This window comes from Pseudochaenichthys georgianus, unplaced genomic scaffold (genome assembly GCF_902827115.2).
Source record: "Pseudochaenichthys georgianus unplaced genomic scaffold, fPseGeo1.2 scaffold_396_arrow_ctg1, whole genome shotgun sequence".
Lineage (NCBI taxonomy): Eukaryota > Metazoa > Chordata > Actinopteri > Perciformes > Channichthyidae > Pseudochaenichthys > Pseudochaenichthys georgianus.
The window spans coordinates 100,558-123,419 of NW_027262964.1; the positions used below are offsets into that span (position 1 = coordinate 100,558).

The 22,862-nt window shown below is 46.9% G+C and overlaps 1 protein-coding gene across 1 annotated transcript; it reads right to left on the reverse strand.

Annotated features, from left to right (window-relative positions):
- Positions 1–10,713: 10,713 nt before the first annotated feature.
- On the reverse strand, positions 10,714–13,056 carry LOC117442248 (chymotrypsin B-like). Its single transcript, XM_034078246.1, has 7 exons — positions 13,005–13,056; positions 12,209–12,312; positions 12,062–12,141; positions 11,570–11,651; positions 11,314–11,494; positions 11,004–11,137; positions 10,714–10,927 (listed from the first exon to the last, which is right to left on the reverse strand). Exons 1-7 carry the CDS (start codon positions 13,054–13,056, stop codon positions 10,766–10,768), a joined length of 795 nt encoding a protein of 264 aa, XP_033934137.1. The 3' UTR covers positions 10,714–10,765.
- Between the last annotated feature and the right edge of the window lie 9,806 nt (positions 13,057–22,862).

Below are 22,862 nucleotides of genomic sequence, written 5' to 3' on the forward strand. Positions count from 1 at the left end.
TCGCAGAACATAGCTCAAGGAGCCACTGATCGCTCTGACGGTGGTATCTGGGAGGGTGATCCGTTTAATTGTATTCCAGTAACAGTCTCAGGGGTGCATAAAGCCCTGAAAAGTTTGGAACCAAGAAAATCAGCTGGTCCTGACAACCTGGAGCCTTACTTTTTAAAGTTAGCAGCTGATTTTATAGCTTTGCCCTTGGCTTATCTTTTGAATCTGTCCTTGGAGACAAACGAAATTCCCCTTATTTGGAAATCTGCTTTTGTTCTCCCACTGTTAAAAGGGGGTGACCCTACTCACCTAAACAACTACAGACCCATCTCCAAATGATGTGTTTTAAATAAAGTACTGGAATCACTGGTCAATTTCCAACTGAAGGAGTTTTTATCAATAAATAATATTTTATCTGAGTTTCCATCTGGTTTTAGGAAAAAACACAGCACTACAACAGCTGCCTTAAAAGCAGTAAATTATCTTATTTACTTCTTAGACAATAGAGAGCATTGCGCAGCACTTTGTATTGACTTGTCAAAGGCTTTGACAAAGTGGATCATGCCTTACTGTTACAAAGACTTGTTAGTATCGGTCTTTCAGGTAAGGCTGTCTGTTGGTTCAAGAACAAGAACAAGGGGCGGTGGTGGCGAAGTCGATAGGGACTTGGCTTGGCAACTGGAAGGTCACCAGTTCAAGTCCCGGCAAGACCAAGTGCTACCGAGGTGTCCCTGAGCAAGGCACCGTTCCCCACACTGCTCCCCGGGCGCTGTTCAAAATGGCAGCACACTGCTCCTAACACAGGATGGTGTGCAGAGAAACTATTTCCCCACAGGGATTAATAAAAGTCCATCCATCTATCTTTCATGCAGATCACAGTGTGTGCGGGCAGAAGGCTTAACTTCAACATCTCTTCTGGTATCCGAGGTTGTGCCACAGGGATCTGTTTTAGGACCATTGTTATTTATTATTTACATTAACAGTCTTAATAACAATGTTTTGAATGCAAATTTGCATTTTTATGCTGATGATACCGTTTTTTATTGTTCTGCGTCCACCCCGAAGCAGGCTCTTTGTCAGCTCCAGAATGCTTTTAACATTGTACAATCCAACATGTGTGATTTGAAACTTGTTTTAAATTCTGCCAAGACAAAGCTAATGATGTTCTCGAAAGCAAAAGCCAAGGTCTTGAACCTTCCTCCTATCACCACCTTGCAGGGGACAGAGGTTGAATCTGTGTTGCAGTATAAGTATCTTGGAATTATAATTGACAATTCGTTCTCTTTTAAACCACACATTGTGGAACTCTTGAAAGAATTAAGAATACAATTAGGTTTTTTCTTTAGAAACAAGTCTTGTTTTTCCTATGAGGCCAAAAAGAGACTTGTGTCTGCAACCTTTCTGTCTGGATTATGGAGATGTGGTTTATATGAATGCATCTTCTCAGTGCCTTCACTCGCTGGACACCGTCTACCACGGTGCACTGAGATTCATAACAAACCTCATATCCTTGACGCACCACTGCAATCTATATGCTCGTGTTGGATGGTCTTCCCTGACCACGCGTAGACTGAAATATTGGCACATCCTTATATATAAGGCTATTCTTGGTGCTCTCCCCCTTATCTAAGGGTGTACATACATAGAACATGCACTGGATCCTATCGGTTCGCTCCGAGAACTTTTTCGTTTTAACTGAACCGAAGGTCCGTACTGAACTTGGGAAAAGGGCGTTCAGTTACGCCGCCCCTCAAGCTTGGAACCTGCTTCAAACTGAGCTGAAACTCAGAGAGCTGGTCTCATTAGAAACACTCAAAGCAACTTTAACTGACCTTGAAACACTGAGCTGTGAAGGGAACAGCTCCTTCCTTCACCCAGGCCTTGGTCAAACCACATGCTGCAGCCAGGGTGACCAGGTGACCCGCTCTGTGCGGGACTGCACAGCCTTATTATCATTTGTCCCACACATTTTGCCGATGACCTGTATTTGATTGACAGGCGCCTCGAAAACCTGGCTTTTATCCAAAGGTGTTGAGAAAACAAGAGGAATATAATCACCATTATCTGTGTCAGAGGTCAATCAGCAGAGAAATGTATTAACCTATGGGTGAGCCGCCGGAGGGAGATTCCCAGACTGTTTTTGTGAGATTTTCCAGAATTATTTTTCAATTGCACACGGAGCTGAATATGTTTGTAAAAGACGCTTCACCAAAACTCACAATAAATACCAGGCTCATAAAGAAAATATGGATCTCTGGAGACATTCCTCCTGAATCCAAAAGGGCATTACCAAAGAGTCGAGGTTACAGCAGCTGCTTTAAGAAACTTTTAGCACACTGAGCAACACTCGGCCCCAGGTCAGCAGACTGCCAGCTGGCTCTGGTCATTTTTACAGACTCGGATATCACCAAAAAACACTAGACAATATTTTTACCTTATTACATAAATGTTGAAAATAATTCCATTCAAAACACACATATTGAATTACTTCACTTGCATGGTTTGTGCAAACAATGAAACCATAGTAAAACGTGGTAAATACTATTTATAAGCTAATAGTTTCAATAGAAATTAGAATTTGTAATGGATAGACATTATATTTAAATGTAAGTTCTTAGCAACGCATTAACATGTCCCGCACAAACGTATTTCTCTCCCACATGTGGCTTGTTGGCACCTGGTCACCCTAGCTCCAGCACGTGCACTGCGCTCAGGGTCAGCCAAACAGCTGCTACTCCCTCACTGCTAGTGGGACCCAGCTACCCCTCACAAACACACCCGTCTGCTATCCTGGCTCCTGATTGGTGGAATCAGCCATAGATATATATAAACACTAGATTGCTCATGGGAGATTTTCCAGCGTAGCTCACCAGCCGCCATCTTGCTGCAGTTAACAGCTACTCTGGTACGCGCTATGGTAGCTGTTGTAAGGTGAGTGATCTCTGACGGTTTGATTTATTATAAACATTATTAGCATGGCTATGATACAGGATGCTTGGACATGTTGAAATTGCAGCTTTTCTTTGTATGTGTTTTTTGTATTAGCTGGCTAATAACAAGAGGCTGTGAGTGAGACCTAGTATTACAAAGTTGACCCAGCAACTTTCCACCAGTGGGAGAGGCAGAACTGCTCTTTCTTTTCAACATAACTTAAGTTACACATGATTTCTTCCAAGTGGTTTGGCTTGTTAAAACATCTTACATTTAGGTGGGAAGAGAGAATAATAAAGAAAACAGATCAACTTTATTATCGGATATTAAAAATTCAATTTTCAAAACAAGTCGCCGCTCCTACAGTTTTCAAGTGTGTAAAGATGATTTCACTTGACCTATGCAAAATATCACACTCAATACATGTGTGTCTCTGGGGGGTGCAGCTCTGGGGGGGGCATAGTGCCTTTGATGTATATCAATAATTTACCATAACCAAATACGTACAGTGGAAGTCAGGTTGCCAGAGCAGGTCAGTCCAGTGTGCATGTTCCTCAGGGTCTCAGCAGTTACAGGTGAGGTAAAGGAAATAAAAGAGAAAAAGCTCAGTAACAACACTTTGAATAATTATCTCTTTTAATAATGTTCTCTCAGTAATCACTCAACTACTGTCTTTCCAACACACAGATTGACTCACCCTCACTGTCATCACAATGAAACACGTCCAGAAGAATGTCATGCAAAGCTGCCTGCCTTCCTTCGACTCTCCCTGAACTGCCTGGTCTTTTAATGTTCAATGTTAACCATTTGTGCAGATAGCAATAAGTAGAAAAGATCGCCGATGCTAATGTAGCGTTAGCCTATATAAACAAGCATTTCTGCCTTATCGATAGGCTACTCTTCAAATGTTTCACGAAATACTTACCATCATGACTACTCTTACTGTTTAACATTTTGGTTTACTTCATGTTAAGGCTAATACAAATGACACGGCTAAGTAATGTGATGTAGGGGAGAAGGGGGTAAGTGGGTAAGTAAGTCCTGCTCTGCTCTGCTGTGCTGCTGTAGCTGAGGCCTGGTTCCACCTTCTCTGCTCTGCTGTGCTGCTGTAGCTGAGGCCTGGTTCCACCTGCTCTGCTGTGCTGCTGTAGCTGAGGCTTGTTCCACCAGCTCTGCTCTGCTTTGCTGCTGTAGCTGAGGCCTGGTTCCACCTGCTCTGCTCTGCTGTGCTGCTGTAGCTGAGGCCTGGTTCCACCTGCTCTACTGTGCTGCTGTAGCTGAGGCCTGGTTCCACCTTCTCTGCTCTGCTGTGCTGCTGTAGCTGAGGCTTGTTCCACCTGCTCTGCTCTGCTTTGCTGCTGTAGCTGAGGCCTGGTTCCACCTGCTCTGCTGTGCTGCTGTGCTGCTGTGGTGCTGTGGCTGAGGCCTGGTTCCACCTGCTCTGCTCTGCTGTGCTGCTGTAGCTGAGGCCTGGTTCCAACTGCTCTGCTCTGCTGTGCTGCTGTAGCTGATGCCTGGTTCCACCTGCTCTGCTCTGCTGTGCTGCTGTAGCTGAGGTCTGGTTCCACCTGCTCTGCTCTGCTGTGCTGCTGTAGCTGAGGCCTGGTTCCACCTGCTCTGCTCTGCTGTGCTGCTGTAGCTGAAGCCTGGTTCCACCTGCTCTGCTCTGCTGTGCTGCTGTAGCTGAGGCCTGGTTCCACTTGCTCTGCTCTGCTGTGCTGCTGTAGCTGAGGCCTGGTTCCACTTGCTCTGCTGCTGTAGCTGAGGCCTGGTTCCACCTTCTCTGCTCTGCTGCTGTAGCTGAGCCGTGGTTCCACCTGCTCTGCTCTGCTTTGCTGCTGTAGCTGAGGCCTGGTTCCACCTGCTCTGCTCTGCTGTACTGCTGTAGCTGAGGCCTGGTTCCACCTGTTCTGCTCTGCTGTGCTGTGCTGCTGTAGCTGAGGCCTGGTTCCACCTGCTCTGCTCTGCTGTGCTGTGCTGCTGTAGCTGAGGCCTGGTTCCACCTGCTCTGCTGTGCTGCTGTAGCTGAGGCCTGGTTCCACCTTCTCTGCTCTGCTGTGCTGCTGTAGCTGAGGCCTGGTTCCACCTGCTCTGCTCTGCTGTGCTGCTGTAGCTGAGGCCTGGTTCCACCTGCTCTGCTCTCCTGCTGTAGCTGAGACCTGGTTCCACCTGCTCTGCTCTGCTGTGCTGCTGTAGCTGAGGCCTGGTTCCACCTGCTCTGCTCTGCTGTGCTGCTGTAGCTGAGACCTGGTTCCACCTGCTCTGCTGTGCTGCTGTAGCTGAGGCCTGGTTCCACCTGCTCTGCTCTGCTTTGCTGCTGTAGCTGAGGCCTGGTTCCACCTGCTCTGCTCTGCTGTACTGCTGTAGCTTAGGCCTGGTTCCACCTGTTCTGCTCTGCTGTGCTGCTGTAGCTGAGGCCTGGTTCCACCTGCTCTGCTCTGCTGTGCTGTGCTGCTGTAGCTGAGGCCTGGTTCCACCTGCTCTGCTGTGCTGCTGTAGCTGAGGCCTGGTTCCACCTTCTCTGCTCTGCTCTGCTGTGCTGCTGTAGCTGAGGCCTGGTTCCACCTGCTCTGCTCTGCTGTGCTGCTGTAGCTGAGGCCTGGTTCCACCTGCTCTGCTGTGCTGCTGTAGCTGAGACCTGGTTCCACCTGCTCTGCTCTGCTGTACTGCTGTAGCTGAGGCCTGGTTCCACCTGTTCTGCTCTGCTGTGCTGCTGTAGCTGAGGCCTGGTTCCACCTGCTCTGCTCTGCTGTGCTGCTGTAGCTGAGGCCTGGTTCCACCTGCTCTGCTGTGCTGCTGTAGCTGAGGCCTGGTTCCACCTTCTCTGCTCTGCTGTGCTGCTGTAGCTGAGGCCTGGTTCCACCTGCTCTGCTCTGCTGTGCTGCTGTAGCTGAGGCCTGGTTCCACCTGCTCTGCTCTGCTGTGCTGCTGTAGCTGATACCTGGTTCCACCTGCTCTGCTCTGCTGTGCTGCTGTAGCTGAGGCCTGGTTCCACCTGCTCTGCTCTGCTGTGCTGCTGTAGCTGAGACCTGGTTCCACCTGCTCTGCTGTGCTGCTGTAGCTGAGGCCTGGTTCCACCTGCTCTGCTCTGCTTTGCTGCTGTAGCTGAGGCCTGGTTCCACCTGCTCTGCTCTGCTGTGCTGTGCTGCTGTAGCTGAGGCCTGGTTCCACCTGCTCTGCTGTGCTGCTGTAGCTGAGGCCTGGTTCCACCTTCTCTGCTCTGCTGTGCTGCTGTAGTTGAGGCCTGGTTCCACCTGCTCTGCTCTGCTGTGCTGCTGTAGCTGAGGCCTGGTTCCACCTGCTCTGCTCTGCTGTGCTGCTGTAGCTGAGACCTGGTTCCACCTGCTCTGCTCTGCTGTGCTGCTGTAGCTGAGGCCTGGTTCCACCTTCTCTGCTCTGCTGTGCTGCTGTAGCTGAGGCCTGGTTCCACCTGCTCTGCTCTGCTGTGCTGCTGTAGCTGAGGTCTGGTTCCACCTGCTCTGCTGTGCTGCTGTAGCTGAGGCCTGGTTCCACCTGCTCTGCTCTGCTGTGCTGCTGTAGCTGAGACCTGGTTCCACCTGCTCTGCTCTGCTGTGCTGCTGTAGCTGAGGCCTGGTTCCACCTTCTCTGCTCTGCTGTGCTGCTGTAGCTGAGGCCTGGTTCCACTTTCTCTTCTCTGCTGTGCTGCTGTAGCTGAGGCCTGGTTCCACCTGCTCTACTCTGCTGTGCTGCTGTAGCTGAGGCCTGGTTCCACTTTCTCTGCTCTGCTGTGCTGCTGTAGCTGAGGCCTGGTTCCACCTGCTCTGCTCTGCTGTGCTGCTGTAGCTGAGGCCTGGTTCCACCTGCTCTGCTGTGCTGCTGTAGCTGAGGCCTGGTTCCACCTGCTCTGCTCTGCTGTGCTGCTGTAGCTGAGGCCTGGTTCCACTTTCTCTGCTCTGCTGTGCTGCTGTAGCTGAGGCCTGGTTCCACCTGCTCTGCTGTGCTGATGTAGCTGAGGCCTGGTTCCACTTTCTCTGCTCTGCTGTGCTGCTGTAGCTGAGGCCTGGTTCCACCTGCTCTGCTCTGCTGTGCTGCTGTAGCTGAGGCCTGGTTCCACCTGCTCTGCTCTGCTGTGCTGCTGTAGCTGAGGCCTGGTTCCACCTGCTCTGCTCTGCTGTGCTGCTGTAGCTGAGGCCTGGTTCCACCTGCTCTGCTCTGCTGCTGTAGCTGAGGCCTGGTTCCACCTGCTCTGCTGTGCTGTGCTGCTGTAGCTGAGGCCTGGTTCCACCTTCTCTGCTGTGCTGCTGTAGCTGAGGCCTGGTTCCACCTGCTCTGCTCTGCTGTGCTGCTGTAGCTGAGGCCTGGTTCCACCTGCTCTGCTGTGCTGCTGTAGCTGAGGCCTGGTTCCACCTGCTCTGCTCTGCTGTGCTGCTGTAGCTGAGGCCTGGTTCCACTTTCTCTGCTCTGCTGTGCTGCTGTAGCTGAGGCCTGGTTCCACCTGCTCTGCTGTGCTGATGTAGCTGAGGCCTGGTTCCACTTTCTCTGCTCTGCTGTGCTGCTGTAGCTGAGGCCTGGTTCCACCTGCTCTGCTCTGCTGTGCTGCTGTAGCTGAGGCCTGGTTCCACCTGCTCTGCTCTGCTGTGCTGCTGTAGCTGAGGCCTGGTTCCACCTGCTCTGCTCTGCTGCTGTAGCTGAGGCCTGGTTCCACCTGCTCTGCTGTGCTGTGCTGCTGTAGCTGAGGCCTGGTTCCACCTGCTCTGCTCTGCTGTGCTGCTGTAGCTGAGGTCTGGTTCCACCTGCTCTGCTGTGCTGCTGTAGCTGAGGCCTGGTTCCACCTGCTCTGCTCTGCTGTGCTGCTGTAGCTGAGACCTGGTTCCACCTGCTCTGCTCTGCTGTGCTGCTGTAGCTGAGGCCTGGTTCCACCTTCTCTGCTCTGCTGTGCTGCTGTAGCTGAGGCCTGGTTCCACTTTCTCTTCTCTGCTGTGCTGCTGTAGCTGAGGCCTGGTTCCACCTGCTCTACTCTGCTGTGCTGCTGTAGCTGAGGCCTGGTTCCACTTTCTCTGCTCTGCTGTGCTGCTGTAGCTGAGGCCTGGTTCCACCTGCTCTGCTCTGCTGTGCTGCTGTAGCTGAGGCCTGGTTCCACCTGCTCTGCTGTGCTGCTGTAGCTGAGGCCTGGTTCCACCTGCTCTGCTCTGCTGTGCTGCTGTAGCTGAGGCCTGGTTCCACTTTCTCTGCTCTGCTGTGCTGCTGTAGCTGAGGCCTGGTTCCACCTGCTCTGCTGTGCTGATGTAGCTGAGGCCTGGTTCCACTTTCTCTGCTCTGCTGTGCTGCTGTAGCTGAGGCCTGGTTCCACCTGCTCTGCTCTGCTGTGCTGCTGTAGCTGAGGCCTGGTTCCACCTGCTCTGCTCTGCTGTGCTGCTGTAGCTGAGGCCTGGTTCCACCTGCTCTGCTCTGCTGTGCTGCTGTAGCTGAGGCCTGGTTCCACCTGCTCTGCTCTGCTGCTGTAGCTGAGGCCTGGTTCCACCTGCTCTGCTGTGCTGTGCTGCTGTAGCTGAGGCCTGGTTCCACCTTCTCTGCTCTGCTGTGCTGCTGTAGCTGAGGCCTGGTTCCACCTGCTCTGCTCTGCTGTGCTGCTGTAGCTGAGGCCTGGTTCCACCTGCTCTGCTGTGCTGCTGTAGCTGAGGCCTGGTTCCACCTGCTCTGCTCTGCTGTGCTGCTGTAGCTGAGGCCTGGTTCCACTTTCTCTGCTCTGCTGTGCTGCTGTAGCTGAGGCCTGGTTCCACCTGCTCTGCTGTGCTGATGTAGCTGAGGCCTGGTTCCACTTTCTCTGCTCTGCTGTGCTGCTGTAGCTGAGGCCTGGTTCCACCTGCTCTGCTCTGCTGTGCTGCTGTAGCTGAGGCCTGGTTCCACCTGCTCTGCTCTGCTGTGCTGCTGTAGCTGAGGCCTGGTTCCACCTGCTCTGCTCTGCTGCTGTAGCTGAGGCCTGGTTCCACCTGCTCTGCTGTGCTGTGCTGCTGTAGCTGAGGCCTGGTTCCACCTTCTCTGCTCTGCTGTGCTGCTGTAGCTGAGGCCTGGTTCCACCTGCTCTGCTGTGCTGCTGTAGCTGAGGCCTGGTTCCACCTGCTCTGCTCTGCTGTGCTGCTGTAGCTGAGGCCTGGTTCCACCTTCCTCCGGGAACAGCGTGGATACTGTTGTGCTGGACTGGGAGAATGGCGGGTGTTGTGTTTCTGCTGTGCCTTTCCTTGGCTGTGCTGGACAAGGAGAAGATCGCTAGTCGTCCTGAACAATCTACTGGACTCGGGTATGTTCTGCCGCCCCAGTGGACATCCCCTGTTCAGTTTCGGAGGTGTTGCACAAACAATTGCTGGTTGCACTGTCGCGGACATTCATTTCGGAAAATGTTTGTCTGTCTCACATGCCTGCCACGATGGTCCTTCAGAATAGTTTTTTAAACTCTAATCTCACTTTCGCGAAGTTTGCTGGTGACTCTAGATCAGCTGACAATGTATGTGTGTTGCTGGGCTATTTGTTCACTTCGCCCTGAGCCAGTTTTTCAATGGAGAAATGAATGAAAGCAGCCAAGTTGGTCATAAGAGCTCGTTGTAGGCTACATTTCAAGTTGCATTTACCCTGTCTTTGATTGGTAAGATGTATGAAATGGTATCAGCATTTGTATGATTAGTTTTCCTTTTAATATGTTAAAACAAAATCAATCAATTCAATCGAAATGTATATTAAAAAATATTTGAAAAACTAAACTTGTATTTGGTTTGTTATTTATAGTTTATAGTTACCTTTAAGATTAGTTGTCGGTATGCCCAGGTTTGAACAGTGGTTCAACTTACCCCCTGACCTGGATCAGCTTACCCCTAACCCGGGGCAAGTTGAGCCACAAGACCACTTTTTGTTTTAGAAGCAGGACCAAAAGATTCATCATTGAAATATGTAACCACAAATGGGCCGGTTCGAAGGGGTCCTTCAGTTGAGCCCGATGAGAGGGGATACAGCTGTGCACATGTCATCATTAACAGAGGTCGTTTAAAAGTGACGTTTGAGTGAACAAGGACATCCCAATTATTACCTGAGGACTCCTCTGTCCTCGCGTCACCTCCTCGTGTCCCTCACTCTTACGGAGGCGGAGCTAAGACGCAAGGAAGGGACGCGAGTGAGGGAAAGGAGGAGGTGAAATATTCAATGGTGACGAGCCTCAGGACAGCAGAACATCTGCATATCTTCGGACGCAAACTCATCTATTTCGTCTCTACCCTGGCAATTAAGTTATTGCTGAAAAGAACAAACAGTTGAAGTGAATATCTCTGCACTTTCCTTGTTGTTCGGAGTTTGATTCTTTATGGTTTTTGCACTTATTGCAAGTCGCCTTGGATAACATCGTCAGCTCAATGATATGTAATGTAATGTAATCCATACAAAGCCAGATAGAAACACTGTGTCTGGTGTTCACACAGTCACCACTAACGTCCAGGGGGGGGTCAGAGCTGCTCCCCCAGTCTGAGGTACCTGACTCACATCATGTCTGTTTGAATATCTACACACATGTATTCAACCAAAACACAGACCATGGTGGGTGATGGTAAAGTTTTGGGGGTGGGGGCCAGGGGTCAAGTTGAGAATTGCTCCCCGTCAGTCGGGGTACCCTAAAAAGGTATTCTATTATATAATGTATATATTTATCTATAAAAACACAAATAGCAGAAATGGAAACAACAAACGCAGGGGGTCGGGGGTCGGGGTGAGAGCTGCTCCCCCTGAGCCGGAGGAACCTTAATGAAAGACAGACATGGTATGTGAGTTTCAGAGTTTTTATTATTAGGGTTTGGGGGTCAAGGGGTCAGTGGGGGGGCCGGGGGTCAGGCTGGGTTTCCTCTGCTTAGTTGGCGGCGAGGGTCTGGTCCACCCAGCTGCGCAGCTCGGTGACGCGGGCGTAGACGGCGGGGGTGGAGGTGGAGCAGCGGCTGCTTCCCCAGGACACGATGCCCACCAGAGTCCAGGCTCCGGCATTCTCACAGACCAGAGGACCACCAGAGTCTCCCTGCAGGGGGGAGAGAAACCGGTTACACAGGGGGAGAGACACAGAGAGGGGGAGACAGGTAGGGGCGGGGCCTCACCATGCAGGAAGTGGCTCCAGCTCCTCCAGCACAGATCATGACTCCGGAGATGTTGCTGCCCCAGTGCTGCTTGCACTGCTCGCTGGACAGCAGGGGGAGGGAGGCCTGCTGCAGCAGGCTGGGGGTGTTGGCAGCTGCAGGGGAAGAAATCAAACGCACCCATTAATGTTCAGCTGTCCCTGATCAGCTAACGGTAAACGGACTGCCTCATTTGGATCTCTCTCCAGTCTGTACCTATCGTCAAGCCGCTACAGAACAAGGGTTGAGACGACTAACCGTTAGCCTCTGTTAGCTTAGCATAGGGACTCACCAGTGTAGCGGGTCAGCCCCCATCCGGAGGTCACGCAGGTGGTCCCAGCGCTGAAGTTGTCGGAGGACTCTGCGAGGCAGACGGGGGAGACGTTGGGTCCCAGGCGGGCGGGCGAGGCCAGCTTGATGAGGGAGATGTCGTTGTTGATGGTGCGGGGGTTCCACAGGGGGTGGGTGAACACCTGGGGGAGGGGGGATCAGTTAATGGTAAAGGAAGGGGGGGTGCTCTGAATACTGATTGGCTGACGGGGTCTCACCTGGGCGGGCTTCAGTTTCTGGATGTCCTCATTGGAGCCGGAGCCCTTATTGTGTTCCCCAACAATCACCACATGGTACGTCCTGAAACAGGAAACAGGAAGTGGTGTTTCATTAGACCTTCCTTTGTGTGTGTGTGTGCGTGTGTGTGTGTGTGTGTGTGTGTGTCTGTGTGTGTGTATGTGTGTGTGTGTGTGTCTGTGTCTGTGTCTGTGTGTGTGTCTGTGTCTGTGTGTGTGTCTCTGTGTGTGTGTGTCTGTGTGTGTCTATGTGTGTATGTGTGTGTGTGTCTGTGTGTGTGTCTGTGTGTGTCTGTGTGTGTCTGTGTCTGTGTGTGTATGTGTGTCTGTGTGTGTGTGTGTTTGTGTGTTTGTGTGTGTGTGTGTCTCTGTGTGTGTGTGTGTGTCTATATGTGTGTGTGTGTGTGTGTGTCTGTATGTGTCTGTGTGTGTGTGTGTCTGTGTGTGTGTCTGTGTGTGTGTGTGTGTTCTGACCTCACGTTGCAGTGGGCCGCGGTCACCACCCAGTTCTCGTTGATCAGGGAGCCCCCACAGAAGTGGAAGCCGCTGGATTGCTGAGAGAAGCAGGGGGTGTTACAAAACATCTGGGTCAGGTTAATATTCAGTGAGGCTCAGACTGACCTGCAGGGACACCTGCCAGGGCCAGGAGTGAGGCACGGCCTCCTCCCCGTTCACGATGCGGGCGTAACCCGACACCTGAGGGGTGATGGCAGGGGTGCCGCAGCCTGGGGGGTCAGGTAGAAACATCAATATATATAATAGTACACACATTTAGAGAGTAGAGACAACTTTAAACGACATGCAGCTAGCATCAGAAGAACATCTGGATACGGACTGAAAGATTGAGAATATCTGGATACAAACTGAAGGATTGAGAACATCTGGAAATAACTGAAGGATTGAGAACATCTGGATACTAGCTGAAGGATTGAGAACATCTGGATACTAGCTGAAGGATTGAGAACATCTGGATACAAACTGAAGGATTGAGAACATCTGGATACTAGCTGAAGGATTGAGAACATCTGGATACTAGCTGAAGGATTGAGAATATCTGGATACTAGCTGAAGGATTGAGCACATCTGGAGACTAGCTGAAGGATTGAGAATATCTGGATACTAGCTGAATGATTGAGAACATCTGGATACTAGCTGAAGGATTGAGAACATCTGGATACTAGCTGAATGATTGAGAACATCTGTATACTAGCTGAATGATTGAGAACATCTGGATACTAGCTGAAGGATTGAGAACATCTGGATACTAGCTGAATGATTGAGAACATCTGGATACTAGCTGAAGGATTGAGAACATCTGGATACTAACTGAAGGATTGAGAACATCTGGATACTAGCTGAATGATTGAGAACATCTGGATACTAGCTGAAGGAGGAACAGGAGAATAAACATCAGTACCGTAGGCGGCGCTGACGAAGGCGAGGCAGGACACGATCCAGAGGAAGGCCATGGTGAGGAAGATGATGTGTTCAGGGACGCCTGCTCTTTTATCCTGCAGCCTGCCGGTGCCACAGCCAATCAGAGCGCTCACTGCTGCTGCTGCCAGCTGGACCGTTCACATGCCCTGTGATTGGCTGCTGACGTCTCACAGATCACACGCCCCTCTAACAAGATAAGACAGGAGGCATATTTAAGTTATTAAAGTTGTAATAAATATTAAATACAGTAAAAGAGAAATACAACAAAGACAAATATAATTGCAACAATAATATTAATACCAATAACGATATAGGAGTTATTTTATTATGTGTTCATCATCTTCGGTCTACTGTGTTTGGTGCAGCTGTTTGTGAGGTTTATGGAAAGACACAGAGGTCGATCCAGGGTCAGACGCCCCGCCTCCTACCCTGTGATTGGCTGCTGACGTCTCATTTGTCACAGACCCCGCCTCCTACCCTGTGATTGGCTGCTGACGTCTCACACGCCTCCGTAGGGAGACCGTAAAACAATAAACGCTACTCTAAAAAACATACTGTAGTGATATATCTGCACGTTTAAATGCATATATATTTAGCCTTACTCACATATATGTATATACATGTACATTGATACTATGTTTGTTTTATTTATTTAAGTTGTGTTGTTTTTATCTCTGTTTCCTCTCATGAGGACCATCTGTGTTTCTCTCACTGCTGCTGTCACACCTTCCCTACAATAAAGCTCCATCTTATCTTATAAAAACATATATATATATATGTTTAAATACATAATCAGAAATAAAGTCGAAAACGTTTAACACGTTCAAATTCAATGAATCTGATCATAGTTAAAGGAAATGAGTCATTACGTTTACAGTTTATATTTGTCACTTCAGGATCAGACTGAATAACGTTTATTAGCAGCTGCTTCAGATTAGCTGAAGGAGATATTACACATCCTGATGTCTGACTTTGTATACATATATATTTAAATATACGAGGCAGAGACTGCAGGGAAAGTGATGCAACACCTGAGAACTGAGCAGCTGTGTGTTTCTGTGGGCGTGTCCTTCAGATGTCTCCTGTCAGCAGTAGCTTTATAATACGTGAGAAACGTATGAAAGTAATTCCTTAAAGGACGTTCAGCTCACATTTTCTCCTTTCAAATATTAACGTAAAGTATATATACTATTACTATTAAAGTATATATACTATATATAACCCTAACCCTAGGGTTAGGGTATATATACTATATATACCCTAACCCTAGGGTATATATACTTTATATAACCCTAAACCGCTTTTTCCCTAAAAAGTGTTTTTTCCTCCAGGATTGAAAGTCACTCGTCCGTCTCTCCCTGAACTACCTTTCATAAAACATGGACATGACGTGGAGGCCTAAGTCCAACGGGTCCATCAGCCGGTCCTGAGGACAGCCCAACCTGATCTCACCAGAATGCGTGACTCCACCATGACTCCTTAACACCATAATGCGTGGTGGAGTCACGAACTTTGTTACATTTGCGTGTCGGCACCACGCAAACAACCCCAATGTAAAGTGAATGAAGCTCCTTTGTCGTGGTGCACACACGCATTTCTACAACGTCCCGCAGTGAGCTTTTATTCTATACAACGTGTTTTAAATCTACTTTATAGCTTGTAGTAACTCACGGGAGGCTTCTTTTATTTTATTTGTATTCATAATAATTTTTATTTTTCGTCAGAATGTAAAAATTACATTAGTTACGAATTTGTGTTCTCAAAAACAGTGCATTGTGGGTAATGCAACTTTGATTTGTATTACATTAGTTCGTTTTTAAGGAAGGCCAGAGCTTCAGCTGTGTCAAATAGATTGTTCCCTTTAGTTAACGTTATTTAAAAGATAATGATCATGTCCCCTGTTGTATTACGAGCGTCCATTCCCATTGGATAATGGAGAATTTTACACCCGGAAGTAAGTTTTCTCCTTACTGTCGATTGATTTTACACTACTCATCGACTAAAAAACACCAAATTGTCCTTGTTAATTACACAACATTGATTGGTTTGAATTGTGTACAATGCTTTTGTATTTATCCCCTTCGATTCGGAGAAACAGAATCCTCAGCTATCGTTTGGGACTACACCATGTGCTTAGCTTGACAAACCCCGTGATCAGTCCTCAAGCTCTGTGATTGGAAGAAGCAATCCAGACCATAGATATATATATATAAACACCAGATGACTCACCCCCGCTGCTGGCCAATGGAGTCCGACGTTGCCACATGGCGGCCATCTTGCCACAGGCAGCTCGCTCACTCATAACATCATGTCTCTGGTGCTCTATTGAAATAACCGTAGATTGCTCAATTTTCAACCAATTTTCAAACGGTTTGGTTTGTTATTAACATGAAAGATGTAGTTATGATACTGCATACTTATAATTATAATCATTAACGTTTTCTTTTCAACATGTCTTGTTGTCTCCTGTATCATAGCCATGATAATAACGTTTATAATAAACCAAACCGTTTGTAAATCAGTCAAGGTTTCAGCGAGTTAAGAGTATTTATGTGCAGATCACTCACCTTACAACAGCTGTAGCAGTAGTTGTTGACTGTGGCAAGATGGCCACTGGTGAGCTACGCTGGCGACTCCCCCTTGAGCCATCTAGCCTTTATATATATCTGTTTCTCCGTATGGAGAGTAATCCAGCACTTTGCCCCGTTGCTGTACAATCAGCATATGTTGATTGTACAGACAACAAAGCAGCGGCGGCCTACATAAATCGCCAGGGAGGTGTTCGATCAGCGCAGCTGCTGAACACACCAGAGCATCCTGCACAGCCAAATGGACAGCGTTCCGTGTGGTGTGTAGGGAAAAGCCCGGACCCCGTTACGGGCCCCCTGCCTCGTGCTGTCGTTCCTCCTGTTGCTGGACAGGAATTGGCTTATAGCACGGTCGAAACATATGCTGCTGCCATTTCATCATGCCAAGTAGATTAGTGTCAGCACGGTGTTTAGTCACCCTCTGACAAAACGTTTTCTACGGGGAGCACAGAGACGCAGACCTGTGTCTCGCGCTTTGTCGCCTCAATGGGTTTTGGCTTTAATGTTACGCACACTGAGTAAAGCTCCATTTGAACCTTTAGGTCAGGTTCCCCTGAAGTTTTTGTAAGGCAAAGTAGCTCTGCTCTTGGCTCTGACATCAGCTAAAAGGGTGAGTGACTGGTCTGCTCCAGTGGCGGCGCTAGGGGGTGGCTACCTGGGCTCAAGCCCCGGATGTTTTCTGAAAAGCCCCGGATGTTTCACTTAAAATAGAAAAAAAAGAAAAAAGTTTTTAGTTGAAAACAACTCGTGAGTAATGTGCAGTACCAGAGTCCACCAGAGAGGCAGCCTCTGCGGGACATTAGCCTGCGTAGCCTTCCCTGTCCTGAAGAAGAAGTGATCCTTCCTAGTGCCTGACGAGTTTTAAGCTAATAGCCTATACAGTTATGGATATTAGAAAGTTATAGCTTGTAAACATGGAGTAACCACACTAAGTATACCCTTATATGTTAGTGTGTATACAGAACATGACTAAAAATAATTATAACCCTTCATACCTCAGTCTACTTTTAAGACACTAAAATAATGTGTTCCAATTTTTATTTTGTTTTCGCAAGTGGAATTATACCGGCTCTCGTTTCAGTACACATAACAACGGAACCATAGCAACGGAACTGACAGGCAACCCTCTGAATCAGACTCCGATTGGCTGTGACTGCATCCACTCAGAGTGTCCGATTCTATCCTGTGTTCTATATGGAGCCAGTGTAAGGCAGCCAGAACAGGAGTCATGTGGTCCCTTCTCCTAACTCTGGTTAGTACACGAGCTGCAGCATTTTGAATCAGCTGAAGCCACTTGACTGACTTCTTGGTACTCCCTGATAATAAGGAGTTACAATAATCCAGCCTAGAAGTAACAAATGCATGGACTAGTTTCTCTGCATCGTTTTGAGGCAAGATATGCCTGATCTTTGCAATGTTACGTAGATGGAAGTAGGCGTGTCCTTGAGATTGATTTTATGTGGGCGTTAAAGGATAAATCCTGATCAAATATAACACCAAGATTCCTTACAGTCTCACTGGAGGCCAAATTAATGCCATCCATAGTTAGTATATCTTTAGATAATTTGTTTCGTAGATTCTTCGGGCCAAGTTCAATAACTTCAGTTTTGGTCGTGTTTAACATCAAAAAGTTTAAGGTCATCCACGTTTTTAAGTCCTTAAGGCAGTCTTGAATTTTATTTAGATGATTAATTTCATCAGGCTTGATTTATAAATATAGTTGAGTATCATCCGCATAACAATGAAAGTTTACAGAATGATTCCTTATAATATTGCCTAACGGAAGCATATATAATGTGAACAAAACTAATTAACCTTTATTAACACATTAAAGAATACTTCAGGTTAAGGTCTTCTTTCAAATAAGAAAAAAGCTTTGGGGGTATCTATCTACAGATAAATATTAAGCCTGACAAAGTACTTAACGTCTAATATATTGCTTTCCTGCAATGTTAACTATGTTGAAGCACTTATTTTAACTGATATTATACGCATTAATTATACTCTTATGTAGATAGAATAAGAAATGTGCAGAATTTGACAGTTTAGTGCTGGAGGTATTCACACATATTGATAGATGTCTTGTAATGCGCTGTTGAGGAACCTGTGACCCGAGTGTTTCATTCAGTGCATAACTACACCGTAGTTGTGTAAATGATAAGTCAATAAACCTTTGAAAGTCTTGACATCTTGAAAGGGATGTTGTTACGGTCTCCGCCTTCTATCTGCTCAATAATCTGTCTGTGAGTGTTTTCAGCTGCGTGTGTGACATGTAAATGAGCTGTGCAGTAGCCCTGACGTCATTGGCTGCCATCTCCTGGTCCGCCCCCTGAAGATTGTGATTGGAGCACGCCGGGCCCGACGCACTCCAATCGCAGCGCACAGCCGGCGCACACCTTCTGGAGATGAATACAAAGCCTGGGGACAATCATCACTCTGGAGGCTCTGACATGTGGACAGACGCCTCTCGCTACTTGGTCCGTAGACAGATCTGTTAACTGTGGTTAAACGTGTGTGCCCGTCTCCGTGTGATATTGTGTATGAGTAGTGTCTAGAGTAGCTTAGTTAGTGTTTAGTGTAGCCCAGGATTGTGTGACTGCTGCCTTTAGTTCAGCTGTGTTTTTGTACAGAATCCTTTTGTTAGTTGTACCACTTTTAAAGTGAGTTTTTTTTTCGTTCCTTATTTAGTGTATTAGTATTTATTTTCCCTGCATGCAATTAGACTCCTTTTTTAGAGTCCTCCTTTTGTTTGGTTACTTATCAACCTGTGCCCTTTTGGTCACTTTGTTTACCCTGCTATTTCAAATAAACCCTTTATAATTATACCAATTCCAACTGGTGTGTGTTGTTTTCCTCTACCCCTAGAGGGGGACGTAACAGATGTGCATATAGCAATTATATACCGTTTTTAATTAAGTAGAGAATAACGAGTAATGAATATACTCTATAGAGATCTGCAGATACATGTTTAGTCTTCTCGAGCACCAACTATCAAACATCTCTCCTGATTGTTGGCACTTCACAATCACCTTCCCTGAATTGTACTCAGGTGTAACTAAAGTCTGCTTTCAGGTTAATTATATTTCACATCATTAATCAGAATCTGCAAAGTAACTCTATAAATGTACAGTAGTGGAGTAAACATACCAGGTTAACCTCTGAATTGTAGTGGAGTAGAACTACAAAGTAACAATGAGCTGTCATGTGGGTATATATTAATGCTGCGCATTATGGATACAAGCGATGTTCACCCATTTAGTAATTACATGTTTTAAATGTGTACACACCAATGTGGTTCCTATCGCCTAAACATCCAGAGCTGTACACAGTTTAATACTGTCAACTTCTAAGGTTGGGAAAAACGAAAACGTCTTTTAAAACTACAATTCCCAGTAGAGACGTGCCATAGAGAACATGTTGCGAAACACAATAGCCAGGACGTGTAGTTCTGGGGGGGCGTTCGAGTCCAGTTTTGAATAGTCTGCCGTGGTTTCGTTCCATTTCAAAGAGCTTGACGCTCGGCGTAACCTTGGCGCACTGCCACTCCAACATCCAATCCCAGAGCTTGAAGATTAATCACAGGATTTGTCGCAAAGCGGACAGGCGTCGTCAAAATAATAGCTGGGCATTGTGGGTAGTGTAGTCTCTTTGGCGCTCCACATTTCAGAGAAAACAAGTTGTTTCTCCGAATCGAAGGGGACCAACACAAAATCATTGCACACAATTTAAACCTATCAATGTTGTTTAATTCACAAAGGTAATCTGGTGTAGTGCAGATATCACGGTCAGATCAATCGACAGTAAGGGGAATACTTACTTCCGGGTGTACAATTCTCCGTTATCCAATGGGAATGGACGCTCACATTGCCTTTAAGAGCTGCAGACATAAACGGGTGTGGTGCTTCCATGAGCGTCAAATACCGCCACCGATGGGAATACATTGCAATCAGTTGAAAGCTCTTTGCGTCCCTTTATGAAGCTGAAGGAGCCTCGGCGCATCGCTCCAGGACGCCACGGGACCCTGACCAAGCGTCGCTCCAGGACGTTTAGGGAGTGAGAGTGTGTTGTAGAAACACCTTTAGTGTTTGATCTTGCAAATAAAGAAGCAATCCAGACGATCAACCTGTCTAATTATTGCTGCTGTACTTTTCTGTTTTCTACAGATATCATTTATTGTTGGTGTGGTACCCAAGCTTTTGGGACCCGTAACATATATATATATATATATATATATATTGCACATAGTTGGTATTTAACACCAAGGGGTGTTATGGTCTGTGATGTTGTGTGTGTTGTGTGTGGGGTTAGGGTTACAACTGTCCAAATCGGCCAATAAATCTTGTTTTCTGCAACAGCTATAATGCTAATAAACTCAGCTGATGCTAACAATGTAAATGTCCCAACATAACTGTGTAACTGATGCTAATTGAAGCTAACTGTTACTAACTGATTGTTACGGTTGCTGTTTGTCTGCTCCTTAATCTGCCTGTGAGTGTTTTCAGCTGTGTGTGTGTTTATGCAAATGAGCTGTGTGGTTGCTCCAGCATCATTGGCTGCCCATCTCCTGGTCCGCCTCTGAAGATGGTGATTGGATCGACGTCGTCCAATCACAGCGCACAGCCGGCGCACACCTGCTGGGGAGGAGTACAAAGGCTGCGGACTATCATCACTCTGGAGGCTCTGTTGAGTGTACAGACGCCTCTCGCATTTTGCTCATCATTCTGTGGTTAATCTGGTGCGTTTATCTCCGTGTGATATTGTGTGTTAGTAGAGTGTAGAGTAGGTTAGTTAGTGTTTAGTAGTGATGGCAAAATGAAGCTTTGAATGAAGCATCGAACCACTTGGACAATTGTGTCGGAAATAGGTTCATTTCTCGAAGCTTCAGTTACAGCGACCTCTCCTGGTGAAGTGCAAGGCTGCATTGGGTTTACCGTATATTTGCCTTGAAAAATATTCGATGCACACACACTAAGACTGAATATCATGTTCTATTTGCAAATAAAGATTGATAATTGTGTGTATTGGGTTATTGAGAAGAGACTAGAGAGTGCTGGACATTTTTTTGGGAGTAGAGGGCCTTTTATCAGTTATTAAAGTTGAAAAGCAATGATTAAAATACATCCATTCCGGGCTTTGAACCAGCTGCGCGGAGGACATCGCCGCATTCAGGCCGCCGGCTCTACCCACTGGGCTGCCTATCTATTCCGTAAAATATTGAACTGTTTTTATATAACTCATTGTCTTTTTGTTCACAACTTCTCCACCTTTCGAAGTGTTTCCCGAGCCAGAACGACCTATCTTTCTTCCTGGCTTGCTCTATAATGATACTACAATTCAAATGCAATACCAACAACAACTCAACAGCAATAACGCAAACTACGACAACAACCCACACATTGCACATTGTTTAAAGCGGTCATAAAGTGTTGAAGCACTCAAATTCGAAACTGTTTCAATCTGTCACCTGTCAGAATCGAGACGAGGCAGTGCATTGAATCGCGTGAATGGACCGCGAACCAGTCAAGTGATTTATTCAGGAAATGAAGCAGTTGCTGCTTCGGACGTCACATGTCACGTGATTTGAAGCAGTTGCTGCTTCGGACGTCACATGTCACGTGATTTGAAGCAGTTGCTGCTTCGGACGTCATATGTCACGTGATTTGAAGCAAGCTTCGAAGCACTGCTTCTATGGAATAGGAAGTCCAGGGTTGAAGCTCCGTTCGAAGCTTCAGTGTCAAACTGCCATCACTAGTGTTTAGAGTATCGTTAGGATTTGTGACTGTTGCCTTTAGGTTAGCTGTGTGTTTTGTGTAGACTCCATTTGTTAGTTGTACCACTCTTGAAGTGAGGTTTTGTTTCGTTCTTTATTTAGTATATTAGTATTTATTTTCCCTGTATGCCTTTAGACTCCTTTTGAGTCCTCCCTTAGTTTGGTTATCTGTCAACCTGTGCCCTTTTGGCCCTTTTGTTTGTTTCAGGCTGCCTGCCTGCCATTTTGTTACACCTTGCTTTATAATAAAACCACTTATAATTAATACCAATACCACTCTGGTCGTGTCGCTTCCCTTTGGTTCCCCTAGCCCAATAGGGAACGTAACACTGATGCTAACTGTGTAAATGCCCAACATAACTGTGTAACTGATGCTAATTGAAGCGAACTGTTGCTAACTGATGCTACTGTGTAAATGCCAAACATAACTGTGTAACTGATGCTAATTGAAGCTAACTGTTGCTAACTGATGCTAACTGTGTAAATGCCCAACATAACTGTGTAACTGATGCTAATTGAAGCAAACTGTTGCTAACTGATGCTACTGTGTAAATGCCCAACATAACTGTGTAACTGATGCTAATTGAAGCTAACTGTTGCTAACTGTGTAAATGCCCAACATAACTGTGTAACTGATGCTAATTGATGCTAACTGTTGCTAACTGATGCTAACTGTGTAAATGCCCAACATAACTGTGTAACTGATGCTAATTGAAGTAAACTGTTGCTAACTGATGCTACTGTGTAAATGCCCAACATAACTGTGTAACTGATGCTAATTGATGCTAACTGTTGCTAACTGATGCTAACTGTGTAAATGCCCAACATAACTGTGTAACTGATGCTAATTGAAGCTAACTGTTGCTAACTGATGCTAACTGTGTAAATGCCCAACATAACTGTGTAACTGATGCTAATTGAAGCAAACTGTTGCTAACTGATGCTAACTGTGTAAATGCCCAACATAACTGTGTAACTGATGCTAATTGATGCTAACTGTTGCTAACTGATGCTAACTGTGTAAATGCCCAACATAACTGTGTAACTGATGCTAATTGAAGCTAACTGATGCTAACTGTGTAAATGCCCAACATAACTGTGTAACTGATGCTAATTGATGCTAACTGTTGCTAACTGATGCTAACTGTGTAAATGCCCAACATAACTGTGTAACTGATGCTAATTGATGCTAACTGTTGCTAACTGATGCTAACTGTGTAAATGCCCAACATAACTGTGTAACTGATGCTAATTGATGCTAACTGATGCTAACTAATGCTAACTGTGTAAATGCCCAACATAACTGTGTAACTGATGCTAATGGATGCTAACTGTGTAAATGCCCAACATAAGGACGGTCCAGCAGCCTCTCTGACCCGGAGACCCTACTCCACATTCCTGGCTCCACTGTGCTCACTCTGCCAATGATAGCTGACACTGGATAACAGGCTGATTAATCATTAAGCTTCAGGGTGACAAC